The 27,650-nt window shown below is 40.8% G+C and overlaps 1 protein-coding gene across 1 annotated transcript; it reads right to left on the bottom strand.

Annotated features, from left to right (window-relative positions):
• Positions 1-12: 12 nt before the first annotated feature.
• On the bottom strand, positions 13-27,104 carry LOC123669764 (anaphase-promoting complex subunit 5). Its single transcript, XM_045603354.1, is given in 13 exon segments — positions 13-158; positions 1,644-1,804; positions 8,810-9,244; positions 20,368-20,550; positions 20,895-21,045; positions 21,519-21,747; positions 24,738-24,922; positions 25,008-25,167; positions 25,403-25,533; positions 26,306-26,439; positions 26,532-26,748; positions 26,816-26,892; positions 26,975-27,104. Coding segments are annotated over 13 exon segments (2,313 nt in total). The 3' UTR covers positions 13-38.
• Between the last annotated feature and the right edge of the window lie 546 nt (positions 27,105-27,650).

Below are 27,650 nucleotides of genomic sequence, written 5' to 3'. Positions count from 1 at the left end.
AAAACAAAGAAATAGCTAATTTCCAGTAACAACACATTTTAATAAATAATATGTAACATATTTACTGGTTTAACGGGGTTTTGTGTCTCAAGCTGCCTATACATCCAAGCACACTGGTTTCGAGCTACGGTGTTTCCAATATCATTATACAGTTGAGCCTGAAAAAAATAGTTTTTATATTATAGTGAAGTATATTTCCCTTGACTCGATTATTTCATGGATTTATGGAATGGGCGACTTAAAATAAATTTATTAATCGATTTTTCCCGTAATGTCACATCCCTAATACATAGGCTGCTATCGATTATACTGTTACCTTCTTGCTGGCTCAAAAGCTAAATTCGACAACGCATGAAACGCAAACACATCACTCTATGGTCCGAACTTGAGGACTGTAGGCAAGCCAAGTTGGCGCTGCCAGTAATTGATGTCAAATTGGCAAGCACTCTAATAAATCTGGACAGACGCCAACTGAAACAAATAACTGCGACACTGACTGGACACGGTCCGTATAACAAACATCTATTTAATATAGGCATTACCGACAGTCCCCCGTGCAGAGCTTGCAACAGAGCTTGGGAACAGAAGAAACGGCTACGCATGTACTTCTTTACTATCCAGGTGTAGCGGCTTACCGGGCACAATATCTTGGCACCCCGAAGACACTTCCGGAGGTCTTCAAGAAGCCAAAAAGACTTTTGAAGTTTCTGGAGGGGCTTGGGTGGCAAGAGTGAAAAAGATTATTCCCACACACGCAAAATAGGCGCAATGTCGTCGAGTTGCGGAAGCCAGCCCGAGCTTACCATACCATAGCATACATTTTTTTACCTTTTCCCCATAACGGGACATTAAAATGGCCCTGGGATCTGAATGTTAAAATACATCACTGTAGCTACGTCTTATTACTTGTCAATGTAATTCCATAATAATAATAATATTCTTTATTGCATACCATCAAAAGATACAAACAAAAGTAGTCCAATTAGAGGAAGATGTACAAAGGCGGTCTTATCGCTAAAAGAGCGATTTCTTCCAGATAAACTTTGGGTGAAGCACACGTGGTCTGCTGTGTGGTTAAGGCAGTAAAGAATGTAGCCACCCCCTCTATTCCCGTGGATGTCGTAAGAGGCGACTAAGGGATAACACAGTCCCACTACCACCCTTGAACTTAAAAAGCCGACCGATGGCGGGATAACCATCCAACTGCTTTCAAAGCTAGCTATTATACACAGACTGAAGATGGGCAGCAGCATCTTTGGCGCCAAAGCCAGGCCTGCGGTCACCAACCCGCCTGCCCAGCGTGGTGACTACGGGCAACACACATGAGTTCACGCCATTTTTGGCGCGAACTTGTGGAGGCCTATATCCAGCAGTGGACTGCGATAGTCTGGAGTGATGATGTTGACCTAAATTAAATTTGACGACGTGGTGGCGCAGTCTATCCAACACTAGTTAATGGAAGTTGCGCTGGCGGTTGCGGTACCATGCATAGACCATACAGATGTTTCTCGTGGTCTGGGCGTTTTTGCTCGTCTATTGTATCTTTCCAGACCCCCGACAGGATAGGAAGTAATCCTACAGAGCCCACCGTCGAGTGTAAGGCGTTTCTTTTATTTTTATTTTTTTAATAACAACGGAGATACCTGCAGGTACCAGGTGTGCAGCAGGCGCGCCTGGGCGCCGACCTTGGCGAAGTTGTCCTTGACGGTGTCGAGCGCGTCGCAGCACGCCTGCAGCACAAGCGCGCGCGCCTCGCCCGCAGGCGGCGCCGTCGCCACGCGGCACTTGCTGTACAGCAGCAGGCCTTTATCGTAACAAATTATTATGTTATTGCAATACATATTATACAACATACTCTACTCAATTTAAAAGTACTAAATTATTATTTTTTATCTACGATCGACGATCTACGTAATAATGCCGGTGGAGGCTGGATGAGAATTCCGGAAAACAGGGATGTTAGGAACGGAGAGGAGAAGACTAAGTCCAGCCGTGGGTTGCGACAGGCTGATGAAAATTTACCTAGTAATTTAACATCAGATGTTGCACCTTTATATAATCCAGAAGACTATCCGCAACAACTTAGATATAGACTTCAAAAATCACAGTATGATGCAAGAAAAAATTTAATTAGCTGTAAACAAAAATTAGAAAATTCAAATATGATTTCTATACTAATCCTGTAACTGAGGTAGGGCACAGCAGGAATTTCCTGCTCAAAATATGGAGCAGCCCGACTGGGGTAGTACCTCGACCTTACAGAAGATCACAGCAACATAATACTGTTTTCAAGCAGTTTTTTGTTCCTGTTGGTGAGTAAGGTGACCAGAGCTCCTGGGAGGATTGGGGATTGGGTCGGCAACGCGCTTGCGATGCTTCTGGTGTTGCAAGTGTCTATAAGCTACGGTAATCGCTTACCATCAGGTGAGCCGTATGCTTGTTTGCCGACCTAGTGACATAAAAAAAAAAAACAATAAAAGTGATATGATACTACTTAAGAATGAACCAAATGTAAACAAATTGGATCCTTTGTATATTGGACCGTATAAAGTAATAGAAGATTGTAATCCTAATTTAAAAATACAATATAACGGTAAAGAATTAATAGTACATAAAAATATAACTAGATCATATGACCAAATGATTTTTATTTATTTTTTTAGTTCTTTTGCCATTGAAAACGTACCTATGTAATTTAATACCTAAGTTCATTGTTATAACTCTGATACCTAAGTAACTTTGTTAAATTTATTTCGAATTAACTATGTTTAGAATGATAAAAATATAATCAATATTATAATACCTACTAATGTAACCATATTAATATGTTTAATATCTTTTAATTATTAATTTTTACTTACTTAAATAAAAATAAATGTAATCCATTAATTTTATTTTTTATTTCTGTCGGTGAGCGTGTAGTGTGTAAGTAAATGCTATATACTAATATAGCATAGTACCTTGTGTAAGGTATACATAAAAGTTATGTGACGATATACTAATATACATATATACTAAATACTTTTAAGATACATAATATTAGGCGACAGTAAAATATAATACATTAATAAACTGGACCTGAAACAATAAACTCGTTTTAATAAACATCCCGAGCTTCCCACCTTACATTATAATAATCCTTTATACCATTAAATTTAAATGAAAATCATAGGAAATATCGCAAATTAGAAAGTCACGCGCGTCAAAATATCGTAAGATAAATATTTTTTTATTTACTTATTTATGTATAAAATAATTGTGTTTGCTCGCAAACGAAAAAAAAAAAACCGACTTCAATTACATCGACAAGTAATACAACGTAGATCGACGAAAAAATAGTCAAGCAACTACGCGTTATCAAAGATTACTCAAAAAGTAGATAACAGATCTCGATAAAATTTATATGTGACCACATGATAAACATCAGCTTTCGATTAAATTAAAATTTATCAAAATCGGTACACCCAGTAAAAAGTTATTACGGATTTTCGAGAGTTTCCCTCGATTTCTCTGGGATCCCATCATCAGATCCTGGTTTCCTTATCATGGTACCAAACTAGGGATATCCCCTTTCCAACAAAAAAAGAATTGTCTAAATCGGTACATCCAGTAGAAAGTTATGCGGTATAATACAACGTAGGTCGACAAAAAAAGCGTCAAGTAAAAACGCATTACTAGATATAACTCGAAAAGTAGTTGTTAGATCTCAAATAAATTTAAATGGGACCAATTGGCACACACCACCTTTCGATTAAAACAAAATTTGTCGAAATCGGTCGACCCGGTCAAAAGTTCTGATGTAACATACATTAAAAAAAAAAAAAAAAAATACAGTCGAATTGAGAACCTCCTACTTTTTTGGAAGTCGGTTAAAAACTTCAAACTAACATTACAGTGAACCCAATGCGTTAGTTAAGTTGATCACAGATTCTACCGCTATCTACAGATTTTTGTATACAAATAACATTAAATTTAGCAATTAATTTAAATAATTCAATAAAATCAATTTAAAAATAATAATAATAATAATTTTACGTCTAATTAATCAAATAATTAAATTTAAAAAAATCACAAAATTCATAAAAACAAACCTTCAATAATAATAACACAAAATAGTACATTTATATTAATACAATTAAATTCAATTCCAATATGTCAGATTGAATAAATAATGTCATACTTGATCAAATTAAAAGAATAAAACGATTACGGAAAAAATTAAGTACACAATTTATAACAAACTTTAGTGAACTTGTCCAGTGTACAACTAAACATATCGACACGGCATGCCGCCGCGTTGAGCACTGGCAACGACCGCGCGAGCGGCGCGTCGCGCAGCAGGCCGGTGCGCGCGGGCGGCGCTCGACACTGCCAGGTGGTGCGGAGGGCTTCAACTCCTCCAGAACTGCTGGATTGTCTAACTCACCATGCCTATATGCCATGCCTATAACGAACAAGCTGGGATACAGCAATGGATTTACTCCATACATTTTAAGGTAGAGGAACCTAGTGAATTTATTTTGGATGCGTTCCATCATAAGCTTATACTTGACCTCACCCGAAGACCATACAACCGAGTTACACTCCAGATGATTCCTCACCAGTGCCTCGTATAATGCGCGCAAAGCGGCTACATTGGTAAAGCTTCCCGCTTGCCTCAGTATGAAACCGAGGTTTCGGTAGGCCTTTTTGCATACCTCGACTATATGCCCCCGAAAGTTGAGATCAGAGGTAAATCGAACGTCTAGATCCCTCACCTCTGTGATCCGCTGCAAAGGCTCATCCCCCACGCGTAGGCAAACCGCTGAGGAACGCGTGCGCGACTGAACGAAAGCAAGGAACACTTTCCAGCGTTGAAGTGAAGTAGGCTATTCCTGCGTCTCCACTCGACAACGCTGTCAATATCCCTCTGCAGTCCACCATGACACCATGAGTGGGTGACATGGTGGACCCATGTCACCCACTTCGCGTACTAGCTTCAAGTCGTCAGCATAGAGGAGGCATGTAGAATCTTGAACCACCTGCGGTAGATCATTAATCATTATGATGAATTGGAGGGGTTCTAAATTACTACTTTGACTGACGCCTGATCTTGTCCAATACTGCTCCGAAAGGCACCCACCACAGTCAACATACTGAGGCTTGTCTGGCAAGTAGCTAGCGTAGAAGGACAGTGTATGCGGCGTGCAGCCCATGCCAGCCAGCTTCTCTAGCAGGACGTCGTTATCAACCGTGTCAAATGTCTACCGGAAATCGAGGTAGGCGACATCTACTTGCCGCCCAGCATCCAATGCTGGCACCAGCCGCGTCATCAAATGCAGCAGATTGCCCGTTGTTCTCCGCCCAGAACGAAATCCGTGCTGCGGATCAGACAACCGGGCCCTCACCTGCGCATACAACGCATGGTGAATAGCCGACTCGAACACCTTGGCCACCGCGCACAAGATAGCCACGGGTCTGTAGTCACTAGACTCCGTTCCGCCCTTTACGCTTCGGCACTGGTACCACTCGGGTGAGTTTCCATCTATCAGGAAAGATAACGTTAGCCAGGCAAACATTGAACACATGCAGCAGGGGATCCTCAAGCGAGAGACAACAATTCTTGTAGATATAGGATGTAAGGCGGGATTCCGTCCGGTCCAACAGACCGCTTTGGCGGCAGCCGCACGATCGCGCGAGACACATCCACAAGAGCGAGACGCGTCAGGTACACGCGCGCATCCCCTCCCACCGTCGCACTCACAGCCGACACATCCAGACGCGCTGTGGTCCCCTGCTAAACACGGAGTAGAAGAACCTGGCTAGTTCATTTGCACATTCCTGATCTCTCATTAATTTACACTGCGTGAAAGAGCCTCTCTTAGATCTTAAAAACCCCCAAAATGCTTTGGGGTCCGATGCGAGATTGTTCTGGACTCGTTCCTGATAGAAGTTATGAGCACGCGCAGTCTCCGCCTTTATTTTCACTCTATACTGAGAAATTTTCTCATAGGCGCTGCGAATCTTACTAGTTTAATATTTTTTTAACCGACTTCAAAAAAAGAAGGAGGTTACTCAATTCGACCGTATATATATATTTTTTATGTATGTTCGGGGATAACTCTGTCGCTTATAAACCGATTTTGATGATTATTTTTTTAATATGTACGATTTTGTTTTTGTGTTACTCACACATTAGGAATTCTAAACATTTTACGAGGAGACGCAAGTTCGATCCCCGCTGGAACGGTCAATTTTTGATATGATATTCAAAAAAAATATTTTTTGTTGGAAAGGAGATATCCCTAGTTTGGTACCATGATAAGGAAATCAGGATCTGATGATGGGATCCCAGAGAAATCGAGGGAAACTCTCAAAAATCCGCATTACTTTTTACTGGGTGTACCGATTTTGATGATTTATAATTTAATCGAAAGCCGATGTTTACCATGTGGTCGCATTTAAATTTCATCGAGATCTGATTACAACTTTTATAGTAATCTTCGATAATACGTATTTACTTGACTATTTTTTCGTCTACCTACGTTGTATTACTTGTCGATATAATTGAAGTTGGTTTTCCTTCGTTTGCCTGCAAACACAATTATTATGTAACCTGTATTTTATCTGTATATCTTTAATAATTTTTGAGTTATACCATACTATCCAGTATCTAAAAATATCCCGTTTACGAGACTTCAAAGGCACAATTATCAAAAACGTCAAAAAGTCAAAATTATTGTATGTTACAATAATTTTAACGCTAAATCTGGATCGTTGGTCGTATATACCTCCGTCCAGACAATTTTTAAAATGGAATAATATATATTCATAGAAATTCGCTTTATTAAAGTTTCATTGCTTTAATTGTTGCTGGCTTGAATCCTGGTAGCTCGTGGAGGCGCAGGCACTGGCAGAGGCGGCGACAGCGATGGCGAGCGGCGGGTGTACGCGTCCACCGGCAGCAAAGTCTCTTCGGTGCCGCCACCGCCACCCCAGCGCCGCCACGCGCGCTCAGCACCAGGTCTAGCTGTCGGCCTTGGCAGTTCGGAACAGTATTACACTGAACAAGTTCACAGAAGGACATAAAATATTCGTAGTAACTGAGCACACTATTATAATTACACGAGTTCAAATTGAATTCACATAAAACAACTACATTATTTTTAAATCTAACACATATTTGTTCAATCAATCCGAGCATTACTAGGTACTCGTTTTCCCCAGTCCATGGCGGGATATAAACAACACAAATAGGCAAACAAAAATCTATCACGTATATAAACCGACGCACATCGTAGTTCAAAATTACAATTGTCTATGTTAATACTGTCAGACACGGGTACTTGCCGCAAATCGAACCGAAGCGCGGCCGCCAGCAGCACGCCACAGAGTAGTCGCGCGGCACGATCTCCACATTCTGAATGGTCTCGTTGCAGCCGGTTTCGGTGACCGTGAAGAAATCGGAGCCCGAAGATTCGACAAAAGATAAAAATTGCGAAGTCTTCGTTCGGAGGCCTCTAACATTCAGATACAGAATGTTAACTATCCTATTAGACCGCGACTTCTTTTTGTGCGTATTTGGGGGCTCGAAAACAACTTGTTAAAATTGTCTTCTGTTGCACAAATTTTAAATGACGAGTAATCTCTCTCAGTTTTGTGTTGAATCTTATTGTTACGAAGGTGCCTTCGCCCAATAGTTCTGTCACATACTCGGTTATGCCTTTCTCCGTAGTATCTTTAAGAAGCCTCCAGACATGTAAATACTTCTTACGTTCAACCGCCTTAATATATATATATATATATATATATATATATATATATATATATATATATATATATATATATATATATATATATATATATATATACATATATCTTTCTTCTCTCTTTCTCTTTCTTCTCTTTATTCTCATTTCTTCCTCCAGCGCTAACTTACTCTCGCTATTATTAGTGGTTGCCGATCGGCGGCGTGATCGTCTCGGTCTCACGTTAAACCCACTCATTCGAATTCGAATTCTCACTATTGACTCTCTGCGTTATGCGTCGATGGCGTCAATAACGCATTGTCTACAACTTGCGTTCGGGTTCAGGCAGGTGATGACTCACTCGGCGGGGAAGCCAGCGAGTTCACGCTGACTCGAATGGACTCGGGCGTCATAACGACGACCGGCTTGCTCCGAACGGGCACGGAGATCGCCGGCTTCGGCCGATGATTGACATTATTCATTGGTTGCATAGAATGCTGACGCTTACGTATACCCTCATTGTTGTCAATATTTTTATTGATCAGCGATTCACCTGATAATTCACTTACACAAATAAGTTTTTTAATTACGCTATTTTGGTCTTAAATAGCCTTTTCAAGTGATGTCACTTTGTTTTGAAGCTCAAGCACAGTTTCAGTGAGGTAGTTAATCACATTTTCTAATGAATTAACAGCCATTTCTAATAGTTTCAATTATTTAACACAGAGCTTGCAAACAACTTCCGATCACGGCGGGGCTCGCGGGGTAACTTTAGCCAGACTATTTTAACCGGCATTGATCTTTCCAGGGGCCATTAAGCCAAACGTGGGTCTCACACACCCTACTAAGATTATTATATTGTGCAAAGTGCAAAGCTGGGGCAAACAGTTTTATATACATATAATTTAGCTGACACCTCACCACCTCGGGGTGTAAAAAATAGACTAAGATTTGTTCTCCGTTCTACAAAAAACACAAACATAAAAATCGGTCAAGCCATTTTGGAGGAATTCGGTACGAAACACTGTGACACGAGATTTTTATATATTAGATAGTGTCTCGAAAAATATTGTATTACATACCTCTGGCCATATCGTAAGCGCTTCCGTGCTCCATAATGAGTGGTAATACTTTTCTGACTAGCAGCAAAGCGTTTTTTGTACATCCCATATGAAGTTGAACGTTTGCAATATGCATTTCTGCTGTAGCGGCTAGAAAATGTAAATTGTATTTCTTTGCCAACGACAAGGCTTCATTTAGGAGCATAATATTTGTAGAACGAACGCTGCTGAAGGTGTGTTGTACTTCTGACATCATTATCATAGCTTTTATTCGTAACGACATGTAATGTAAACTGTCGTCCTCAGTTTTACAATAATCTAAAATGTCGTGGAGAGTTTCTAGAGCATCTGTCGCATCTCCTTTCAAGAAATACATTTCGGCTCTTAATAGCTGACTTTCCCATCGATCATAGGTAGCTAACTGTCGTATACTTTGATCTGCTTCCTCCCACTTATCTGTGAAAAATATTCATCAATTACTAATGATTCTATCCTCGTTTTAACATTTCACTATACAGTTCTCGCAGAAATGTTACAGCTATAGAAAAACAAAATTCACAAAATATACATTTTTATTAATAATTATAATAATAATTTACTCTTTATTGTACACATAAAAAGAAGTTTACAATTTATTAAACTATTCACAAAAAAAATGTACAACAGGCGGTCTTATCGCTAAACAGCGATCTCTTCCAGACAACCAGCTTGAAGGAGATAATGTGGAAAAAGCGGAAAGGGTGTACAGACTTAAATTAAAAGAAAACCAGAATAAAATCAAATATACACATATACATGCATACATATATACACATACTACAAACAATATTAACTTTACTAAAAATACAGAACGTATTACATAAAAATATATATATACACTACACACATAAATGCATATAAACATATACACTACAAACACATATACATATAATATTATCTATACATATAATAAAATGGTAGGAAAGTCAAAACTGTAAATTGAATATTTTTTTTAAAGAATACTTGGGGTGTGATCTGCCATCGATACCGCAGCCAAAAATATAGTTTTTAGAATTTTTGTCTGTTTATCTGTCTCGGGTCTCAGCGTCTTCGGTGCGACAAAGCCAGTACTGCGGTCACCAACCCGCCTGCCCAGCGTGGTGACTATGGGCAAAACACATGAGTTCACGTTATTTTTGGCGTCAACTTGTGGAGGCCTATGTCCAGCAGTGGACTGTATAGGCTGTAATGTTGTCTGTGTGTATGTCCGCGATAAACTCAAAAAGTACTGCATGGATTTACTTCAAATTTGGCACGAATATTATTAAGAAGTCGAGTCAACATATAGGCTACATAATATCACGCTATCACCTACGGGGAACGAGAAGTGAACCTTTATTTCTTCAACGCAATCTGTAACAACGTGTAATCTAACGACGCATATTTGAATGTTGTTATTATATTAATAACCATGATATAAGCTAGCTTCATACTATAAATAAAGACATTCTGTAGTATATTTAGTATCAGCATTGCACCCGTGTGAAGCCGGGGCGGGTCGCTAGTACATAACTATATATTATTAAGGAACAGTAGTAGAACAAATAAGTGTATATAAATATACAAATAGCAGTGACTAATGACGAAGTGGACGACAGTTATTTCAAAGTCTTAAGTAGTGTTTCTTTACCTTCTTTTTGAAAGATTCCAGTAATGTTGCACGTCTAATGTGTAATGGTAAAGTATTCCAAACCGTGCAGCCTCAATGCAGAATGACTTGCTGTAGAAGGCAGTAGAGTGTTTACCGATTTTTAAAGTAAGATTTTCACAAGAACGAAGTGATGTATTGTGTGTCACAGAGAAATTCAAAGCGTTCTTTAAATAAGACGGAAGTATGGGATTAAATAATATAGAATATAGGAGAGATAGCACATGAGTAATCCTGCGCAGACGTATAGGAAGCCACTTGAGTTTCGCACGGAACTCAAGAGACGTGGTCGTACTTGCGGAGACCAAATATGAACCGAATACAGAGGTTTTGGAGACGCTCAAGTTTGTTTAGTTGATCCTCCCTTAAATCTAGATAGCAAGTGTCAGCGTAATCAAGGATAGGATGAAGAAGAGATTGGGCAAGAGCAACTTTAGTAGGAGTAGGAAGAAATTTACGCAACCTTCTTAATGAACCGATAGATAACTTCACAAATCTGTGGATCCCACGACATAATTTTGTCAAACATTATACCCAGGTTTTTTACTTTTTCACTGAAAGGAATTATAATACCGGCAAAAGTTATTTCTGTCAAATTCGGCCAATCAATTCGTGAAATAAGCTGTGAGCTTCCGATAGTTATAGCCTGCGATTTTGATGGGTTAACTTTCAGACCAAATTCTTTGCTCCAACAATTGATTCGTTCGAGTTCCTGATTTAAACTGGTAATCATACTAGGCAGATCTGTTAAGCTTGTGTGCAAGTAAATTTGGAGATCGTCAGCATACAGGTGGTGGGGAGAAATAATATATCGAGTAATAGTATTAATGAAGATTGAAAACAGGAGTGGAAACATCACGCCACCTTGCGGTACACCGGCATTGATCTTAACCCAGTCAGAAAAAGTGTCGTTATAGTCTGGCCGCTCAAAGAATGCGTTTCTGACACATTGTGTTCGATTAGACGATATAACTTTGGAACTGGTGAACAATTTACGGCAAAATTTTAAATATCTTATATTTACCTTATTAACGACTGATAACATTAAAATTCGAATAATTATACCAAGTTACAATAAATGTATTAATTCTGGGCTAAAATTATTACAATTACTTAATTAACAAATATAAAAAATAATAGCTTTTAAAAGTCAAACCACGTAAAACGACGCTGTTCCGAGGTTATGTCAACATTATTGTTTTTATGTGACAGTGATGTGACAAAATAACGAGGCATTGTAATCGAATATTTTTGTAATCTTAATGTAATCTGTCGGTATAATATAAAATAAAACGTTATAATTTTATAATATATAATGTACTTAGTATTTAATAAAAGTAATAATACAATATAGGGTCCGTCCAACAGAACTTAAGAAAATTAGGGCTAAGATCTAGATTAGGTAAAACCGAATTTCGGGACCGTGGGGGGATGGGGGGGAGAGGGTGGGAAACGCTACCCCTGGTACTACTGTCACACCTCGGAACCCCATGGTTATGGAGATATCCATGGTTAAAGTTTTGAGGTTAGAAGAAGAATTTCGAAAGTTAGAGGAACGCTTGGCTCCATCGCTACGGGAAGTGCAGCCCTTGCGTGCGAAAGCACGCTCACTCATGCTCCGTACAAAAAAAAACCGAATTATGGGGTTTTTGGGTGTGGAGGGTGGAGGGTGTAGGGGAATCTATACAAGGTAACACTGTCATACCTCAAAACCCCATGGTTATGGAGATATCCATGGTTAAAGTTTTGAGGTTAGAAGAAGAATTTAAAGCTATTATAATACCTTTGAGCTCGTACTGTTTGCATTGTGTGACAAATCGACACTTTTAAACAAAATAACGCGTCAGACATAATATTCTAATAAAATTAGTAACATTGCGTGCTAGAATATAGGTTTAGAAATTCGAAAAATACCCAAAACCGAATCGGAGCACCCCACTGTCCACGTGGTCTTGGTCTGTCCTACCCCTAGAGTGTTTTTTTTGTGCCGCGGAGGCGCGAAGGGAGGGCAGCCCTCGCCCGCCGTGCGAAAGCGCGCGAACGAATGCGTAGAGGAGCGGCTGAGGCTGGTCGCCTAAGGCGACCAGCCTCCGCTGCGGAACGGAGCATGAGTGAGCGTGCTTTCGCACGCAAGGGCGGAAGGGCTGCACTTCCCGTAGCGCCGGAGCCAAGCGTTCCTCTAACTTTCGAAATTCTTCTTCTAACATCAAAACTTTAACCATGGATATCTCCATAACCATGGGGTTCCGAGGTGTGACAGTGGTACCAGGGGTAACGTTCCCCACCCTCTCCCCCCCCATCCCCCCACGGTCCCGAAATTCGGTTTTACCTAATCTAAAGCTTTACCAAAATTAGTGTCATAATATCAGTCAGATGAATTTTAAAAAATATTGAAATTAAAATTACTTACTACTTTGATTTTGAAAAAAATGAAGATGCTTTTAAAAGAAGCATGCGAAAAAGTCACAAGAGATGACTGGATATAGGTGGTTGAAAAAACTAAAAAGTTTATATTTGATGACTTTGACTGCGATATCCGTATAGATACTATAATTTTATTAACAATAATTTTATTATACTCGTTAGTGATAATGACTGCGTCTCCTAAAGCGAATTGGAAGTTTAAAATTGTTTGATATAGTTTTAATTGTTTAAGGCTTAAAACAATTTAATAAATACAAATAAAGCGTTTTTATTTATTTTTCTTCCTTCGTTACATTCAGAAATTACGATTCAATTCAATTAATTGATCTATTAAAAATTAATTTACATTGTGAATATTTATTGAAATATAATTCCTATAAAAAATAATAACAAATAAATCAAATTGAATAAATATGCATAATAAATACAATAAATAACGTTAATATTAATAATGTTACTTATTGTACATCACTAGTCATAACGAATTGACAGGTGTCAGGAACGCATTCTCTGAGCGGCCGGGGTATAAGTCGCACATGTTGCCGGCGACCATGCAAGTAAGAGTGAAACCAGTCAATCGCTATAGGAGATATGTTAAGAGAATTCAGTATGGCAAGCAAAATGGCGCGAAGTCCACACTATTGAAGGCATTACTAAAATCAAGTAATATCAAAACAGTGAGCTTTCGGTCATCTTTTGCCATGCGAATATCATCAGTGATTTTAACTAATGCAGTAGTCGTACTGTGGCCTGAGCGGAATCTTGATTGAAATGGGTTTAAAAGGTTGTATCTACAGAGGAAAAAGTTAAATTAATTATAAGTGAGACGCTCAAGAACTTTAGAAAGGAATGGTAGGATAGATATAGGGCGAAGATCGGAGAAAGAAGTAGAATTGAGCTTTTTAGGCAAAGGGATGATTAATAGCATCTTTCCAATAAGATGGAAATTTAACCGCTACTAATAGAAAAATTGAGAATATTTGTTATTATAGGAACTATATAATCTATAATAGGAATTACCATTTGACGACTAATGCAATCAGAACCAACACTGTTAGATGATACCGCTAAAATATTCTTCTTAACATCACTATTCGTGAATTGACTAAATTGAAAAAAGGGAGTATCACGAGTTGTATTTTGTTATGAGAAATGCTGATTAAGTAACTTTAAATTTAAGTTTTGGGAATTAATATCACGTTGCTGCTTACCAACTCCCAGTGATTTGAGGAAATTCCAAACTCGGGCAGAGTCATTTTCCTCAATAACAGACTTATAGATATGGCGTCGATGTTCATCCTTACACACCCTGTTACAGCGATTCCGAGCTTTCCTGTACTTCTCGCGATTTGTTTCATTAGGATCGAGTCTATATTTAGCTTTGGCTAGATTCCTTTTCTTTTGTAGACGCTTAACTTCGTCAGTCAACCATGGAGCCGGTAGATGTTTTAATCGGACTGGACGAATGGGGTATGCTTATCATAAAGTTGAGTTATTAGGGAATTAAAACGGTTTATCTTCTCATCTATTGATGAAGCATCAAGAACTCCGGACCAGTCAATATTTGAAACATCCACGGCTAAACTTTCAAAGTTAATTTCACTGAAATTGCGCCTTATACTCGTAAGAATTTTTCGTTTAGCTTTAGGAGTTCTTAATTTATAAGATAAAAAGAGAAGGTCATGGTAGGAAAAGGCAGTAGCAACACATTGACCAAATTTTTCGACATGAGAAATTAAAGAGACAAGAATTAAATCGAGAAGAGAAGGCAAGCAGTTAGGAAATGTCGCAGTTAATGGCATTATGACACAAATTTTTATTGAATCGTTGTTTTTAATTTAGCGATAGCCTTGTTATTTTATACTATAAATAGTACTACACTTGTGCGCAAATGTGCAGTTTTGTTGTGTGCGCAAATAGCTATTTAATTCGGATGAAAAAGGAATGGCGAGCACGAGCAATGGCAACAGGCAGAGAAAAATATTCTGTATTATTCGAAGGCAAGTATATGTATTTGTATGTATGTACACACACACACACGCACACTCACACTCACACGCACGCACGCACACACACACGCACGCACACACACACACACACACACACACACAAGCACGCACGCACTCACAAACACATTCTTGATCACATTCACTCACTTATAAAGCGCAGTTTAATTACTAACAAAATTCTGTTTTTTTTTTTTATAAAATCGTGTCATATTGTTGCCGTTTGTATGAAATCTTAGTTAAAGACTTGGGAAGATGCGAGTCATTCCCACAACAAGTATCTACGATAACTTATTGGGAAGACTCAGTGTAACTTATATTGTAAACAGATTTCATGAATAAAGATATTATTATTAAAAAAAAAAAAAAAAAAAAAAGCCCGCGAAGTAGCAAAACGCGTTATTTCAATGTGTGAAGAAAGAAGATCTAAACAAATTAACGTTTACTTTTAACCAGACAGGCATTTGATAGAACAGTCTCTTACATAAGTTGGTCTAAAAGTGTGTCAAGTAAAATCAAGAAAGAGCCTACATACCCGAGAGGACGTCTGAAATCGCCACTTAAAATAGAGACGAACCGAAGAAGTATCCGAGGGCCAAAACTTTTATGTTGATGATTTTGATCCACAAGTAGTTACTACTTTGTTATCTAGACAATTCATTCTCGCGACAAGCTTTTATATCATATAAATTATGTAGGAGAAGAAGAAGAAATATACTTTATTGTGGATAAAAGTTACAAAATAATAATATGCACAAAGGCGGTCTTATCGCTAAGTAAGCGATTTCTTCCAGACAACCTTGGGCTAGAGGAGACTTTAAAACAAAACAGAGTAGGTTGATCAAAAAGGGAAAACATAAATAAATAATAATAAATATATAAATAAATAAATACACAAATAAATATATACATATTACATTATTTATTAAGTAGGTAATGGTATATCATAAATATAAAATTGAATAGTTATTTACAGTACATTAACAGATAACTAAATTTTCTAGAAGAGTTCAGCTCTAACAATTCAGGTATCTTTAATTAGCTTCTTAAAAGTGGTAAGAGTTTTAGCCTCCCTAATACTATTTGGCAAGGCATTCCACAGAATTATTGACTACACTGTAAAGGAACGATTGTAGAATGCAGTATGATGAATAGGTATTTGCAGCGTAGTTACATCATTCGAGCACAGTGCTTTGTCAGATTTACGTACTATGAACTTTTCTCTTAGATACTCTGGGGCCCGGTGATTTTTAAGTACATAGTAAAGCAGCGATAGCATTCTAGTATTTCGGCGAAAACGGATTGGCAACCACTTGAGCTTTTTATGAAAATCGGATATGTCATCGTATTTGCGCAAAGAAAATACGAATCTAATAGCAAAATTTTGGACCCTCTCAAGTTTTGTTATTTGTTGTTCAGTAAGGTCAGGATAGCACGCGTCTGCATAATCGAGATAAGAAAGGAAAAGAGCTTTCCGCGAACGCAATTTTGGTAGAAATAGGTAGCATGTATTGTAAGCATTTTAATGAATGCCAAGTTGAAAACATTTATTCTACTCACTTCTTGAATCTGTGTTGTCCAGTTCATATTCAGATTTTTAACGCATTTACTATATGGTATAGTAGTGTTATTGATGAGCACCGGAGGTAAAGAAGCCCAGTCTATCCTCGAAATAAGAGCTCGACTGCCCAATACTATAACTTGTGATTTCACTGGATTTAATTTAAGACCATAACAGTGACTCCTTTGACACAGCAGCAAGATCTTTATTAATTAAAGTGATAGCCCCAGGCAAGTTTTCAAGTTCAGATTGAACATAGATCTGCAAATCATCTGCATACAAATAGTAGAAAGAGGAAATGTTATTTGTGATATTGTTAATAGATATGGAAAAAAGAAGAGGTGATAAGACGCCGCCTTGTAGGCGTGCTACAGGCAAATTAGACCAAGAGGAAAGATCCATTGCCATCTTTACTCTGCCGGAGCCTCTGTAGATAACTACGAAACCAGCGAATCACTGATGGAGATATGTTAAGTGAACACATAGTATTAAGAAGTACGTCATGATCTACCGTATTAACAGCATTACTGAAGTCTAATAGAGTCAGAACAGTTAGCTTCCTGTTATCCATACCATATCTAATGTCCTTGATGACTTTAACCAGAGCATTAGTCGTGCTATTTTCTGTTCTAAACCCTGATTGAAGTGGATTAAGAAGATCATTTTTAATTCATCTGTGAAAATGTCAGTCAATAATAACTTATTTTTTTACCAACTTCAAGTGATTTAAGAAACTTCCACACCTTTGCTGGGTTGCCGTTCTCAACTGATTTATGAATATGCCGTCTTTGCGCATCTCTACACATCGTATTACAGCGATTGCGTATAATTTACGTATCTCATGCTCATCAGAATTGGACTTCCTATACTTTACCCTAGCCCTGTGCTTTTTAGCTATCAACAGTTTGAACTCGTTGATCAATTAAGGTGCAGGTAGATGCTTAATTTTAACAGGTCTTACTGGGGCATGTTTGGATATTAATTAGCTAGTAATCTATTAAATATACTTATTTTGCTGTCTATATCAATTTCGCTATAAATTATGGATGGCAGTGAGATAGCTGTATCTAGCGGGGTGTACGCACCGGCCCTCAGCGCGGCGGCGGCGCGGTGCGTGGCGGCGGCGGCCAGCACCTGCGGCGCGCCGAACAGCGAGGCGAGCGCCGCGATGACCATATCTGTGAGATAGCTGTATCTAGCGGGGTGTACGCACCGGCCCTCAGCGCGGCGGCGGCGCGGTGCGTGGCGGCGGCGGCCAGCACCTGCGGCGCGCCGAACAGCGAGGCGAGCGCCGCGATGACCATATCTGTGAGATAGCTGTATCTAGCGGGGTGTACGCACCGGCCCTCAGCGCGGCGGCGGCGCGGTGCGTGGCGGCGGCGGCCAGCACCTGCGGCGCGCCGAACAGCGAGGCGAGCGCCGCGATGACCATATCTGTGAGATAGCTGTATCTAGCGGGGTGTACGCACCGGCCCTCAGCGCGGCGGCGGCGCGGTGCGTGGCGGCGGCGGCCAGCACCTGCGGCGCGCCGAACAGCGAGGCGAGCGCCGCGATGACCATATCTGTGAGATAGCTGTATCTAGCGGGGTGTACGCACCGGCCCTCAGCGCGGCGGCGGCGCGGTGCGTGGCGGCGGCGGCCAGCACCTGCGGCGCGCCGAACAGCGAGGCGAGCGCCGCGATGACCATATCTGTTAGATGGCTGTATCTAGCGGGGTGTACGCACCGGCCCTCAGCGCGGCGGCGGCGCGGTGCGTGGCGGCGGCGGCCAGCACCTGCGGCGCGCCGAACAGCGAGGCGAGCGCCGCGATGACCATATCTGTGAGATAGCTGTATCTAGCGGGGTGTACGCACCGGCCCTCAGCGCGGCGGCGGCGCGGTGCGTGGCGGCGGCGGCCAGCACCTGCGGCGCGCCGAACAGCGAGGCGAGCGCCGCGATGACCATATCTGTGAGATAGCTGTATCTAGCGGGGTGTACGCACCGGCCCTCAGCGCGGCGGCGGCGCGGTGCGTGGCGGCGGCGGCCAGCACCTGCGGCGCGCCGAACAGCGAGGCGAGCGCCGCGATGACCATATCTGTGAGATAGCTGTATCTAGCGGGGTGTACGCACCGGCCCTCAGCGCGGCGGCGGCGCGGTGCGTGGCGGCGGCGGCCAGCACCTGCGGCGCGCCGAACAGCGAGGCGAGCGCCGCGATGACCATATCTGTGAGATAGCTGTATCTAGCGGGGTGTACGCACCGGCCCTCAGCGCGGCGGCGGCGCGGTGCGTGGCGGCGGCGGCCAGCACCTGCGGCGCGCCGAACAGCGAGGCGAGCGCCGCGATGACCATATCTGTGAGATAGCTGTATCTAGCGGGGTGTACGCATCGGCCCTCAGCGCGGCGGCGGCGCGGTGCGTGGCGGCGGCGGCCAGCACCTGCGGCGCACCGAACAGCGAGGCGAGCGCCGCGATGACCATATCTGTGAGATAGCTGTATCTAGCGGGGTGTACGCACCGGCCCTCAGCGCGGCGGCGGCGCGGTGCGTGGCGGCGGCGGCCAGCACCTGCGGCGCGCCGAACAGCGAGGCGAGCGCCGCGATGACCATATCTGTGAGATAGCTGTATCTAGCGGGGTGTACGCACCGGCCCTCAGCGCGGCGGCGGCGCGGTGCGTGGCGGCGGCGGCCAGCACCTGCGGCGCGCCGAACAGCGAGGCGAGCGCCGCGATGACCATATCTGTGAGATAGCTGTATCTAGCGGGGTGTACGCACCGGCCCTCAGCGCGGCGGCGGCGCGGTGCGTGGCGGCGGCGGCCAGCACCTGCGGCGCGCCGAACAGCGAGGCAAGCGCCGCGATGACCATATCTGTGAGATAGCTGTATCTAGCGGGGTGTACGCACCGGCCCTCAGCGCGGCGGCGGCGCGGTGCGTGGCGGCGGCGGCCAGCACCTGCGGCGCGCCGAACAGCGAGGCGAGCGCCGCGATGACCATATCTGTGAGATAGCTGTATCTAGCGGGGTGTACGCACCGGCCCTCAGCGCGGCGGCGGCGCGGTGCGTGGCGGCGGCGGCCAGCACCTGCGGCGCGCCGAACAGCGAGGCGAGCGCCGCGATGACCATATCTGTGAGATAGCTGTATCTAGCGGGGTGTACGCACCGGCCCTCAGCGCGGCGGCGGCGCGGTGCGTGGCGGCGGCGGCCAGCACCTGCGGCGCGCCGAACAGCGAGGCGAGCGCCGCGATGACCATATCTGTGAGATAGCTGTATCTAGCGGGGTGTACGCACCGGCCCTCAGCGCGGCGGCGGCGCGGTGCGTGGCGGCGGCGGCCAGCACCTGCGGCGCGCCGAACAGCGAGGCGAGCGCCGCGATGACCATATCTGTGAGATAGCTGTATCTAGCGGGGTGTACGCACCGGCCCTCAGCGCGGCGGCGGCGCGGTGCGTGGCGGCGGCGGCCAGCACCTGCGGCGCGCCGAACAGCGAGGCGAGCGCCGCGATGACCATATCTGTGAGATAGCTGTATCTAGCGGGGTGTACGCACCGGCCCTCAGCGCGGCGGCGGCGCGGTGCGTGGCGGCGGCGGCCAGCACCTGCGGCGCGCCGAACAGCGAGGCGAGCGCCGCGATGACCATATCTGTGAGATAGCTGTATCTAGCGGGGTGTACGCACCGGCCCTCAGCGCGGCGGCGGCGCGGTGCGTGGCGGCGGCGGCCAGCACCTGCGGCGCGCCGAACAGCGAGGCGAGCGCCGCGATGACCATATCTGTGAGATAGCTGTATCTAGCGGGGTGTACGCACCGGCCCTCAGCGCGGCGGCGGCGCGGTGCGTGGCGGCGGCGGCCAGCACCTGCGGCGCGCCGAACAGCGAGGCGAGCGCCGCGATGACCATATCTGTGAGATAGCTGTATCTAGCGGGGTGTACGCACCGGCCCTCAGCGCGGCGGCGGCGCGGTGCGTGGCGGCGGCGGCCAGCACCTGCGGCGCGCCGAACAGCGAGGCGAGCGCCGCCGCCAGCGCGCCGCGCCCGCGCCACGCCGCCGCGCACAGTGCACCCGCACCCGCAGCGCCGCCCTCTGTCTGCCACACGCTGCCGTTGCCCACGTTGCACTCTGCAACGACGACAATCAGACTATAAAGTTAACGTTAATTCGTGCAGTGATTGCTTAATGCTGTGCTGGTTCCAATTCTAGACATATTTTTTTCAACGCTTACCGTTTTTCGCTGAACGGTCAAGCAGTATATTGAGATGAAAGATGGCGTGATATAGTTGAAACTTTGTAAACGTATTTGATTATTTTAAGATCAACGTTTACAGTATTATTATCTATAATAAATAAATAAATAGCTCGCAAGTTTATAGAGGCAAGTCAAAATAGCCCAATGAATAATCGAGGCTTCGAATAAGAATTAGCAATGTTCCAAAATTATAGAGACAGATGTATTAAAAACTTACTAGTGTTCAAATTTAAGAGTAGCTGACAATTTATTGAAGCCATTTCTGTTTTTCCATAAAGGCCCCACAACGCAGCCGTGTTCGCTAGGCCGGCCATCGTTAAATCGGTCATAGAATGGAGGTAATTAATAGTGTCGCCTTTGGTGATAATCTAAAATAAAAATCGATTATATATTTTGACGAAATAACTTTGAAATCTAATTTTGTATTACGAGCCCCGATGCAAAATAGTTCGTCTAGTGTGTAGCTTTCTCCGTGAGATTTTTTCGCATATCGCGTTACTTATACCATTTTTTAATAATGAACCAATAAATTATTTAAGGTTTTTAAATTTATACATATCCTGTTTTAAATTCGAAGAACTTATAAGCAAAATAGTTCGTCTAATTGTTAATCGATGTAAAAGACTTCATCTATCGGTGATTATTCCTTCTTTGTACAATTGCATGTTGCATAATTTTAATTTGTAAAAGTAATTCTTTTTATGAAACGTTCTTAATTATTATACCAATATTTACTTTTTATATTTTACGCTTTGCACTACTTTCCATACTAGACGAACTATTTTGCATCGGGGCTCGTAAGAAAAAGTCATGAAAATCGACGAACGAAACGTAACCTCACCTGAAAGACCTCGGCGGGTCGCGCGGCGTTGACGGCCGCGTGCTGCGCCATGAGCTGCACGGCGGAGGCGGCGGCGCGCGGCGGGCGCGGCACGCGCGCCAGCAGCGCGGCGCGGCGCGCGCGGCCGCCCGCCAGCGAGCCCCACGCCGCCGCGTGCGCCAGGCACGCGCCGTCCGCCGCCTCCTGCGCCGTCGCCAGCGCCTCGCGCACGCCCTCCATCGCCACCGCCCTGCGACACGACACCCGTCCGATTCACCATTTATATCTAGTACCCGGATGACCGAGCCTTGCTGGGTATTTTTTAAAGTTAAACTTTTTTTCTATCGCCCGAAAATTTCTCATTCATTTAGCGCATGTCGCATTACAGCTGGCCGAGGAGTAGAGATAAAGTGAAAAGCGCAGTGAATGGCAGAGCAGCCAACGCCAAAATAGCGGCGCCCATAGCTCGCGTTAGCTGACCGTGAAGCATTTATATTCTCACTTATTCGTGAAAGTGTTCCGCGGTATTTGTGTGTTTTGATCTGTGTATTAATGTAAATGTTTTTATTCATTAAAGTTTCACTTGCATCGCGGCTTTATAATATAACACAATTCTTTTTCTTTTTTTTTTTTGGTAATCCGTGTTTTTTGGAAATTATATGTAAATAGGAATTACAGAAACCAAATACTCATTGGCTTAGTGTTGCTTAAGAACGCCATCTACTGAAGTAGCTTTAGAGTGTGTGTTTTTTTTAATTTACCTAGACACGAATTAGATGCGTTGATAAAGAGGACCTAATAATTGTTTTACTCACAAAAGAAGGAACTTGAACAAACAACGAAAAACGAAATTCGTGACCTGAGCTATTACCTTGTAAACGGTGGCGAAATTTACAGTTTTTCATTGCCTTAAAAACAAGGATAAAACGACATTTTCTAAAAATGAATCCAAGATAGATCGATTTATAGCTCTCGAAACCCCCTGCAGACTTTTTTTTCTATTTAGAGCTTCACTTAAGACAACGACAACCTTTAAACATTTTTTGTTATCTAGGCATGGCTACATTATGGTCAATTATTTTATAATTTAGTTATTCTTTATTAATATATTCAGTTTAATTCTGTGCCTCCTGTGATAAGTGATATAACTAGAGTTACGCCGTTTTTGTTATTTTATAGTTGGAATTATCAGAAGATTAACCAATTTTATGGTCAAATTCATGTTCTTCTATCTTCTATAGTTACGGAAATAATTTTGTTGCAAAGTGATATAACTGAACAAAAGTTCGTGAAAATAGATATTTGTCAAGTTAAACCCCTTTGTCCGTAATGAACCACTGGAAGTATTCAACACTATTCGTCGTATAACTTGCGTCATGTAAAAAGAACGCTGAAAGAAACTGGAGGGGGTGCGTTTGCGCATGGGTATACTCGCGCATGAAAGTAGTACTGTTTTATTTTTTAATTAGACTTTCACTCGAGGCTTCGTATTACAATTTTTTTTTAAACAAAAGCATTGTTGCTTTTTTAATTTTTAAGTTATTGAAATGTCATATTCAAAAATATTAATTATCTGTACTCTCGATATTCGTATTTTAATAGTTTTTATGTATTTAAAATGATAAATTGATATTAGTTTTTCAGTGAAATTAATAGTAAATGGAGATTACAAATGTCTGTAAGCTAATGTGTTTTGAAAGTGCTTGATAAATGCGGAAATAATGTGAATTACGATTGACAGGGGTTTGTTTACCAAATAAGACTGTTCCAAATAATTGTGTTTGCTCGCAAACGAAAAAAAAAACAGACTTCAATTACATCGACGAGTAATACAACGTAGATCGACGAAAAAATAGTCAAGTAACTACGCGTTATTAAAGATTACGCGAAAAGTAGTTATCAGATCTCAATAAAATTTATATGTGACCACATCAGCTTTCGATTAAATTAAAAATTATCAAAATCGGTACACCCAGTAAAAAGTTATTGCGAATTTTCGAGAGTTTCCCTCGATTTCTCTGGGATCCCATCATGAGATTCTAGTTTCCTTATCATGGTATCAAACTAGGGATATCCCCTTTCCAACAAAAAAAAAGAATTATCAAAATCGGTACATCCAGTAGAAAGTTATGCGGTATAATACAACGTAGGTCGACGAAAAAAGCGTCAAGTAAAAACGCATTATTAGATATAACTCGAAAAGTAGTTGTTAGATTTCAAATAAATTTAAATGGGACCAATTGACACACACCACCTTTCGATTAAAAAAAAAAATTGTCGAAATCGGTCTACCCGGTCAAAAGTTCTGATGTAACATACATTTAAAAAAAAATACAGTCGAATTGAGAACCTCCTCTTTTTTTGGAAGTCGGTTAAAATTGTCAGCAAGGAAAAGCGCCTTTACGCATCTTGACAGCTAACGCGCTATATACGTTATAAATATATTTTTTTTCACTTCTCTATGTAAAACTATTTCATAATTTAAAACTTTTATGCGCGATAGTATTTTGAGTCGACGTCGAACTCTCCAACCAATAGCACACCGGCCAGCATGCAGCGCGTAATATACACACCCCGCCCCCTACCTCATACGACCATATAGACCGATAAATCGCCTTTGCGCGTATTGAATTTCACAATTAATTTTCAGAAAATTTTCCGTAAATATCTATACATCTATACAAACAAATAAAATTAGAGTGTCTCTTTGTTTGTAATATTAAAATAACCGCTTTTTAGTAAATGCGTATGAATGTATACACGGTACATATACCATAATAACATTTTTTACAATTTTTGTGTCTGTATTTCTGTCTGTTTGTTTCGGCTAATCTCTGAAATCGCTGGTTTTGATTTTGAAGGAACTTTAACTGACAGATAGCTGATGTAGTAAGGAATAACTTTTATTTTAAAAATTTATTTATTTTATAACTCTGCGAACTGAACAATAACTTTTTTATTAAATTCCACGCAATCGCGGGCACAGGTAGTTGATGTATACAGAGATTCGTTTTCTATAGAATCTGGTAAAATTCAAGTAAATTATGTGAATAGGCACTCCTATATACAGTATCACTTCAGCCTATCGCAGTCCACTACTGGTTTGGTCTTCTGTAAAATAATGAGTTTTGGCTCGTATCATTTGTCACAGTAGGCACAGAATAATCTTCAGTGGTACATCGTAACGGATATCTAGAATGAAAGATATCATGTATCTCACTATTAATTATTGCTACTTACTTATGACCAAAATGTGTATGCATTGCTGCTCTGTTAAGTGCTGCATATCGAAAATTCTTATTTCTGTCGTTTGCTATATTTCCACCACACATATTAAAGACAGCACGATCAAAACAATTATAAAGTGAGTCTTGTGCACCACAAAATTCCTTCATTCTGATGCAATTTAAAAAACTAAGGAAATGCTGAAAGTAACAAGTTATGTTGTTATATATAAACTGTAAATATACAATTAATAGTATTGAATTAGAAAATAAAAAGTTTACTTACAATATCAGGGTATTCAGGAATATCATTCATTATCTGCATAATTACTTTTTGGAGCTGCTTGGCTGGCATTGCTTTCTTCTCATTGATTTGCATTAAATTAGCCTGTTGAGCTGTAAATAGTTCTGCTTGTTTTCTGGACCACTGATTTTCTTCAAATGTGCTGTTGAATATAAGTAAAATTCATTTTTATTATTGTTTTAAATTTATAATCATGTTCAATGTTATCGGTATGTTATTTCAGAATCAGGCATGATATTACAAAAATTATTACTGAACAAGAATTTATCTACAAGACTAATATTATTAAAAAATTTACAAAACTATATTTTATGATGTACGGTTTATACGTGAGTGAGAGACAACATATGAGGAAAGATTATTAAAAGTAATAAAACTAAAAAAAGAACACTTACTTATCTCTCTCAATTATATTCATCTTCATAAGCATCTCCTGAGATTTTGATTCTTCTGGCACAACAAGAGATGTGGCAGCTGCTAATGTTGGAACCTCAACATTATTAAGTTTCTGAGAAGCATGAGCAAGAAAAACATCATGTAAATTACATCTTTTAATTTATGATTAAAAAACTAAACAGATATAAGTGAATTTGAAATTAATAAATTAATATTCAATTTAAGTGCATGTAAATAATAAATCCAGAGTTGGTGCAGGAATCAAACCCACAGCCACACATATTCATATTAAGCTCCTAATATATCAAATCTTTTTAACTGAAATGAAGATGTCCTTCACTTAATAGTACAAAAAAATATTTTTTTTAATTATCATTTTTATACATATCTTTGATAAAACTAAGTACACTAATAGAATTTTATTGATAAAATAGCTGAGGATATTCAGACACTAGCGTGACTCCAGAAGTAATCTAGCGTGACTCCAGAAGTAATCTAGCGTGACTGGTACTTCTTGAAAGAAATAAGAGAATTCCCACAGATCTAAACTAAAAATTAGACCATTATCGGGATAATTTTGTTCCATGGCGTCTCTGGCGCTTCGGGAGTTGAAGCCCCTTCATCCTTGCGTAACAAAATGCAGATGCCTATGCTTGCCTGGGTGTCTGTGTTTTGTTACAGCAGGTGGGCCTGCCCTCCTTCCACATCTCCGACTTCTAAAGAACACTCTAGAGGTATTCAGGGTGATTAAATTACGGAAACAGAACCATAATAGATTTGAAACTGTACTTAGTGCCAGTCATGCTGGTCACGCTAAATTACCGCTGGAATCACATTAGTGTCCAAATATCCTTATCGGATTAAAATTCAATTACAAAAACTACCTCTTTACTTAAAGATCTCATCATTAGCCCGGGCCTCCCTTTTTGATAATAAATACAGAAAGACTTATAGAGTGATGCAACTTGTACAAAAGTAAGCTTATCCAAATATAACATTATTCTTCGCAAATAGAAACCTGTAAGTATGAAATGTTTTTCATATAACTTTATATTCAGTTGTATGTAATTTAAGAACACAAAATTATAATAGTTAGAGAATTTCACATGCCTAGAACACTGCATCTCGTTATAACACAAGGAAGGGTTTCACTTTGTTCAATCATCAATTTATCAATGGTTGAGGTTACACAGTCCATTAAAGCATTGATTCCATTTACATATATACTTTGAAGCCTGACACAAAAATTCTGAAGATGAACGCTTAATAAATTATATCTTCCATCAGTTAGAAGAGCTTCCAGTTCCTTAAACTCCATATCAGGACACTAAAATGTTTTACTATAAGAACCTATTATTTCTTCATAACAAACATCACTTAACTTGTAATTTTACCTGAATTAGCTTGAGAGCAAGAATGCAAAAATCTTTTCTGTATTTGGGTGCCATAGTACTTTCACTAATGTCTTTAGCTAAAAAAAATTATTAATTAAAAATATAAACTCCAATGTAATTTTTTAATAATTAAAGTCAAATATAGAAAAATAAAAGTACCGTCCAGTTTTAACAGTCCATACTCTCTAATAAAAGCCACAACAGCTATTTTGTGCGGTGTTATATTATCAACATTACCTTTAATATTTATTAACTTGATAAAATCTAAATTTTCGTTACCTAAATCCATGATCTAAATCAAAACGTATTTTTTTTATTTTGTCTCAAAACTACGTTGATTATAAAATTGTTGTTATGGCTAACTTAAACAGAGTATTGCTCTCAATACATAAACATCTATTTCGTTTTAGAATTAAAGCTCCTGTATAGGCGAATTATTTTACTCTTTGAATAAAAGGCCTTACAGTACAAAAAATAAAATAAAATTCAAATCTTTGCTTAATAAGCCAAATATACACCAAACACAATAACGCCCCAACTCAGAGCAGTCCACTGTCAAATAGATTATAGATTATACCAAGATTATACCCAGGACCAAACAGTAAAATAACTTGCTTAAACAACCCAGGGAGGAGGGAGAGTTCAGGGTGATATATTAATGTGCCAAAAATAGATGGCAGTAGCAGAAGTAAAGTTGAGAATTTTTGCAAATATAATTAATTTAAATAATCAATAAAACATGTTTTGTACGATTCATAAGTATTATAAAATATAAGTATATTTTAATTTATCTCCAATATTTTTCGCTTTGGCAATATTATTGAGGCCATAATAT

This window comes from Melitaea cinxia, chromosome 3, assembly GCF_905220565.1.
Source record: "Melitaea cinxia chromosome 3, ilMelCinx1.1, whole genome shotgun sequence".
In the NCBI taxonomy this organism is placed as follows: Eukaryota; Metazoa; Arthropoda; class Insecta; order Lepidoptera; family Nymphalidae; genus Melitaea; species Melitaea cinxia.
The sequence above is the reverse complement of the archived record's forward strand: the minus strand, read 5'-3'. Positions and strand labels throughout refer to the sequence as shown.